This window comes from Primulina tabacum, chromosome 14 (genome assembly GCF_025594145.1).
Source record: "Primulina tabacum isolate GXHZ01 chromosome 14, ASM2559414v2, whole genome shotgun sequence".
Taxonomy (NCBI): Eukaryota; Viridiplantae; Streptophyta; class Magnoliopsida; order Lamiales; family Gesneriaceae; genus Primulina; species Primulina tabacum.
This window is the reverse complement of record NC_134563.1, coordinates 22701231-22708042: the sequence shown is the minus strand read 5'-3', so window position 1 is coordinate 22708042 and position 6812 is coordinate 22701231. Positions and strand designations below refer to the sequence as shown.

At 34.9% G+C, this 6812-nt stretch overlaps 1 protein-coding gene across 1 annotated transcript; it reads right to left on the bottom strand.

Moving 5' to 3' along the window:
• Positions 1–694: 694 nt before the first annotated feature.
• Positions 695–3253, bottom strand: LOC142524973 (abscisic acid receptor PYL8-like). The gene is made up of 3 exons (XM_075629137.1): positions 2948–3253; positions 1849–2064; positions 695–1140 (listed from the first exon to the last, which is right to left on the bottom strand). The coding sequence occupies exons 1-3, from the start codon at positions 3074–3076 to the stop codon at positions 922–924; spliced, it is 564 nt and encodes a 187-aa protein (XP_075485252.1). The 5' UTR covers positions 3077–3253; the 3' UTR covers positions 695–921.
• Positions 3254–6812: the final 3559 nt, after the last annotated feature.

Below are 6812 nucleotides of genomic sequence, written 5' to 3'. Positions count from 1 at the left end.
ATTATTTAATAAAAATATTTTTCTTTATGTGGTCTTCGATCTCCTTTACTCGATTGTATTTCGAATAACATTTACAAACACAGTTTTAATGCCTTCAATTAGAAAACTACATCCTAAACACATAAACATGTCTAACATAAATAATTCATACAATTAAAATCATTTAATTCACTATTTTCCATTTTTTCTAAGTTTACATGAAGTTGAATTAGATTATCGCATTTTGGACCTTCTTGACATGTCCGAGCAACTTATCATAAAACTTGAAGGACATTCTTCTTTTCAACATGTAACTTGAACTCAGATTGATGCTCGAAAAAGATGGTGCTGTTGAACTTGAGTAAGTTGCTACTTGACTCAAACTAGAACTCAAGATCTATGTTTGACGAACATATTTGTGGAAGTTAGGATGATTTCGAAAGAGTTTCACACATGTTCTTAATATCTATCTAGTGTGGGTGTGAACTAACTTTTCGATTTTACAAAATGAAAAAGCGGGCTTAATGCACACTAATATTACAAATCTAGGAGATTCATTCTTCATGTTCAGAAACATTCTCTAATGTTTCTTGAGAAAAAATTTACAACGACCAATATAAAGGTTAAATGGATCTTTTGTGGACATACATATATATCATAAATATAGGCATGTACATACATACAAATGTATATACATGCACACAATACACATCCGGAACAGAACCATGGAATTTCGATATTTAATTTTTTTTATCATATGTTGATACAGAAGTCCATAATATCTTCAGTTTTGAGCTCCAAATTACAAAAAATCCAAAATGATAAAGATACAAATTAAACAGCGAACCAGAGGAATGACCACAGCCTCCAAAGCCTTGAAAGTCCAAAAGCCTTCACATAAGCTTCATCCTTGGTGAAAACAGCCTCCAAAATGTGGCAGTTCTAGTCATGATCGATAGGCTCGGTCCTGTCCTGCACTGCAAGCCTCTCAGAAACATCAGCGAGGGACTTAAGATTACACTTTATCAGCGCTTCCACAAAGAAACATGTTTCATCTTTTGTGTTTCCTTCAGGCACATCCACGACAAATGATTCAATCACCATGGTCCCAGATCTCCCTTCAATTACTTCTGGATGGACAGATACAATGGAAGCGTAGTTCTGAAAGAAACGTAGAGACTTTTGAATAATGATATGTTCTGTTGTATTTACATTAGGAGAAATGGTACATTCAGAAGGAAGCTATAGGCTGCAGTCACTGAGTATTGTATGGTCATGGAGCATAAGCTTCAGTCTATGGGAATGAAATATGGTTTTTAATACATGGTGCCATGATAGAAGTTCTGAAAATTCCATACGTACATCAATTATGATTGATTTGGCTTATTATTAACTGTCAGTCTCCTTGATAAAGGGGTAAAATTTCTATCTGTCAACACGACCAGCCAATCTGGGTCCATGTTGAATTCTCTCTGTTCCAGGCTCCAGAGAACACTTGTATTTTGGCAGCCTTTAGCCAAACCCCACAAAAAAATAAATGACAATTCAACTCAAACTATGATTCTTTGATATACTAAAAAACATAGATGGTGATAAGTCATTTTCAGTTGGAGACTTTCAAGATAATATAGTATCACGGTTCATGAACCCCGGATGATTCACTATCCTTGGAATATTCAGATAAATATCAAGATTCTTTAATAGTTTAAAAATTAGCTAATGCTCAAGAAACTCAGCCTGAGACCAACTATGCTATCCCACAGACCATTCCATTAATCCCATCAAAGTGCAAGATAAAAGTAGACAACTTCGAAAAATAATTTGAAAAACTGATTAAATAAGAAGGAAATATTTGTGTTTTTAGCATACTCTGAGCCTATGGTCTCCACCAACAATCCTGACACTAAGTATGTGCTCTTCATCGTCAAGAAGCTCCAATCTCTCCGTGCTGGTAGTGGCAGGAAGACCAGACTTGACATCAACTTCCCTCAGACTCCCAATTTCAAGATTTCCTTGCGCAACGCATCGGCTGACAAAAGGCTTGTACTTCTGTGGTTGGTCAAATCTACGTACCAGAGACCAAACCTAGCATGAAGAAACCACATACAATATATTACTACGAATAAACAACCTCAATGCCCAAGCTTTCTTACGAATTCATATAACCTCTCTTTAGCATTCATAATAATAGCACGTCAAAGCCTTTCACATGAAGAAGTTCAACCAACCAATCATGCACTCTAACCTCACAATAGAAACGGTCATCCAACACAAATAAACAAAATCTTGCATCCTCCAACAACCTCTAATACATTTCCAAAGTATATTAAAAAAGTACATAATTGTTTCAAAAAGGTATGTCCACTCACACACCAACCCGACGCTGACACCTAAGTCCAAGAAAACCAAGTGCATCACGACCTGGCTAATTGGTTGCCACTTATGCAAGATCAACAAGCAAGCATACATGGAAACCCTGGAAAACTGCCAAGAAGAAAAGAATTTTTCTGCTGAAAATCTTGCAAGAGATGAGGTTATCACTTCAAAGAACATCGGATAAAAACTACAAACTATGAAAAACCAAACTTACTTCAGTAGAAACTGGTGTCATTCATCCGTATAACAAAATTGTCAAAATTTCGCGCTTTTTTCAATCTCCATGACAGCCACAAACAAATTAAAAACACATTTGTTTCCTATTTTCATCCATCGCGATGAATCTGAATCAAACCCAAAAGGATCCGGTCAAACTTCAACCACAAACAGTAGAACTCTTGAACCGATCTAAAATCATAAATTATGAGCTCAAAATCTTCTAGTACACACATATCCATCCATCCCCCAATTAAAACTCAAAATCCATCCACAACATAAAACTCATCCAAGACACACACTGAATCACACACACATCCACACAAGCTCACACACAACAAAACCCAACATAAAAATGAAAAAAAAATCATATTACAAGATGAATAGGAGCTTTAATACGCTTGATGAGAAAGGAATTGCTTTGATTATCTCTAATCTCGTGCTGGTGATGCTTCCTTATGTACTCTATCTCCGTCCCGCTCAATCCTTTCACATTCATCATCATCGACAGAGTATTCAACTCCGATAATGTCGAAAAGAATCTCCGCCTTACAGATTATGGAAGCGCTTGTTGACTCAGGTGGATCGGCGTGAACTCGTCACCATCATGTTGGAGTGTCATCATCGATGCATCCTCAAACGGAAGTTTAAAGGTCGATCCTCTCTCTTTCTTCTACCCAAATTGCCCCTACTTATAGGTAGTTGAAATTATTTATGATTATTATTACTATATATATATATATATATATGTTAGATCCAGAATTTATTCTTTTACATAACTTTATTTTTTGATATATACATACATTTTTTTATACTTTTTTTAAATTATTAACGAATTTAAATATTTAGTTATCCTAGAAGTGCATTGCTATCTATTAATTAACATTGAACCATTTTTTATAAAAACAATCTAAAGGATTTAAATTGTATGATTGCTGAAGTTGTGTTTCTTGGTAAAATCATTTTATATCAAATAAAATCATGTGTTCAGTTTCTCATAAGTTACAAAGTAATACAATTATTAGAAAATAAATTATTGATAAGAAATAAAGAGATGTATCAAATAATAGCTGGCAAAAACTTGTGTGAGACGGTCTCACGGTCGTATTTTGTGAGACAGATCTTTTATTTGGGTCATACATTAAAAAGTATTATTTTTATGTTAACAGTATTACTTTTTACTGTGAAAATCGGTAGAGTTGCCGTCTTACAGATAAAAATTCGTAAGACCGTTTCACAAGATCTACTCATAATTGCTCCCATTGATTTGAGAAATTGAAACTTCTATTGTTGAGAGCATTATATAATTTAGAATATTTGAGTTATGTCAACAAAATTCGATTAAAAATAAAAATTAATAAATATATATAGAAGAATATCCTTTATAGTTTTATAATAATATCCAATATTTAATCATAATTGATACTTTATTTATGGAAGTAAAATTAATGATGCGAGACTGTGATTGGTTGGCTTTGAGGCTTTGCCACAGGAAATCAGCCTACTCTCACTTTCTTCGTTCCGCAGCCTTTTTTGTCCGTTAGCTCCAACCGAATACCCTCAAAGTTGTTGGTTAATTATTTATTTGGCCCTCCCTCTGTTTTTACCAACAGAATCATAACTGTTAAAAAACAACTGTTTTTGTTTTATTTCCAAAAACCTTATCCTGAACGCATGCCCACATTTGTAGCCATGCACCTCCCTCCCCCTCTAAAATCCAAATCCAAATCCAAATGTAAATCTTATTTTTTACTTGTCCAAACATACAGTTAGTGTTTGAAATGCAGAATTAAAAAGAAAAAATATGAAACAAAGGGAAAAACTTTAAGGTTTCAGCCAAGCGAAATCGATGTGTTCGGCTCGAGTATCTACTTGGTGGGAAATCGGTTTTGTCATGTCCAAACTATTATGGATCGATATAGAGTTTAGAGGGGGGTGAATAAACTCATTCTTTTGTTGGATGATTTTGCAAAGGGTGCTAGAATCCTATTAGAGATTATAACTTATCTTGTTCAAATAAATATCCAGCAGATCACAATAAAAATGCGGAAACGATCTAATGGTATGAGGGTGAAAACAATAAAACAGTAGACAGTAGACAGTGGTTGTTTCTGGAAGTTCGAGTATGAATCTTCTATGTCTCTCATTCTTCTGTTTCCATAAGATATCACTAAAAGACTTTGGTTATTACAATACAACTCTTGTATACACCCACTTCAGTAGGACTTAGCCTTAGCCTATTGAAACTCTTAGTTTCACAACACAATAGAACGAACACAACAAAGTTCTTGAAAAGACTATTTTCCACGTTACAGACTCTTCTCAACAAGATTTAGTAAAGTAAATAACTTGTGAACAGATAATGAAACAGCAGCACAATATGATCTCAGAAGATCAGATAATTGCTATAACGAGTGTGCTACTTTTCCGTATGTTGAGATTAAAGATATAAAATAGTTTTTTGATTGCTCAAAACAATGTTGGATAAAGAATGTGTTCTTTGAAAATGATAAGTGTTATTTTCTATATAGGATTGATCCTTATATATATAGAAACCTTGAATCCAATGTCTATAAACAAAACGGCTTCTTTGACTTTGAGTAAATCAGCTTTATCACCTAAAAAGGGTCCTGCAGAAAACTTCAGAATAATCAGTCTTTGTTTCATATCAAAATTAGTAAGGAGCGTTAAATATCTTCATACAACAATAATGGTGCAATTAATACTAGTACTAGGTAAAGTAACGATAACATTTAAGACTTGTAACTATCACACGAAAAAAGATAAGTTCTTCTTATTTAAGCTAAGTTCTGCTTCTGTTTTTCTAAGTTCTGATTCTGCTTATGTAAGCCGTTAAGTACTCGAAAAGTACTGCTTCTGTTTAAGCGATATGAGAGCTTCTGCTTATTATACTACCTTCTGATTTAGCTATCACGGCCTATTGGTTTTGACTCTCATCACCACAATTAAATTAAGTTTAACAATTTCTCCCTTTGTGGTGATGTCAAAACCTAGATGTTAGTAACGATGAAGAACAACAGTTATGATATAAAACAGATAGCAATTATAACAAGATACTTGTTAAGTAAATAAACAAAAAAGTTTAAAAAGGTTTAATCATCAGTGCCAATATCCCTGAACATTGTTTCCTCGTCATGAGGATCTTGATTTCTGAAGGAAGATTCTGCGTGATGTGTGCCGTCACCAGTTCTGCCTTCTCCAGATCTGCCTTTTCCAGATCTGCCATCTACTTCCCCCTTTTTGGCATCATTATCTTGAATTCGATTGAGTAAGTCATCAACTCTGTCACTAAGGGTGATAATTCAATGATTCAGCATCTCCAGATATGGTGCTTGATTCGAAATTCGTTCATTAAGATCTTGAATATATTGAGATTGGGACTCAATCTTGGTATCAATAAGTGCAAGTTTCGAATCCATAGCTTCAACTTTGTTGGAGACTGAGCTAATAGACGAATCATGATCAGAAACAGTATTAATGATATCTGCTTGACCAATCAAGATGTTACCTGGCTTGAGAGAACATTTTGCCTGAAAACACTGGTTTCAACATGCATCTTGGCCAACGATTCTGTCGTGCGAGTGACCTCTTTAGAGATGCGGTCACGGAAGAATTTGGTGGCACTAACCTCACCACCATGTTCAAAAGACATCTGTTTAACTATCTCTGAAAGATTGTTCAGAGTTCTTTTCAGAATATCTATTTGAAATTCAATATCAAACTGGTCTTTTGGGGATGGATATCTTTGAAGCAAACGCTGTTTGATATATGTAATCTGAGCGATGCGAGCAAGTGAATTAGTAGAAGGGATAATCAAAGCAGTAGAAGTGACAGTTTCTGGTAGAGCAGCAGATGGAGCAGTAGACGGTTCTGCAAAAGTTCCTTCAGTGGTAGTAGTTTGTTCCAATTTTGCTCTGTCTTCAAGTTGGACTGTTTCAGTGGCTTGCAGTGGCTCAACAGCTGGAATAGATTCAGATGGAACATTCAAAAGAGCTTCCATTTCTGCTTGGTGTTCAGCAGAAAATTTCTCCAAGTTTGGCAGTGATTGGGATGAAACAGCATCTGATCCTTCCATTGATTGGCATCTGTAAGTACAACATCAACAACTTATGATGCTTCTGGTGCAGTAGCAGAGAGAACAATTGATTGAATTACTTCATCAACTGAGGCCAACTCATGAATAGAGATGAGTGATGAAGATTTAGTAGGTAATGTCGGGG

What these genes read in the sequence shown, in the direction of transcription:
- LOC142524973 (XM_075629137.1), bottom strand. Translation starts at nt 3,076, where the DNA reads ATGATGATGAATGTGAAAGGATTGAGCGGGACGGAGATAGAGTACATA. An exon ending in TTAAAGCTCCTATTCATCTT is followed by an intron (nt 2,065 to 2,947) that starts GTAATATGATTT and finishes TCTTCATGCTAG; the next exon opens with GTTTGGTCTCTGGTACGTAG. An exon ending in GTGGAGACCATAGGCTCAGA is followed by an intron (nt 1,141 to 1,848) that starts GTATGCTAAAAA and finishes CGTTTCTTTCAG; the next exon opens with AACTACGCTTCCATTGTATC.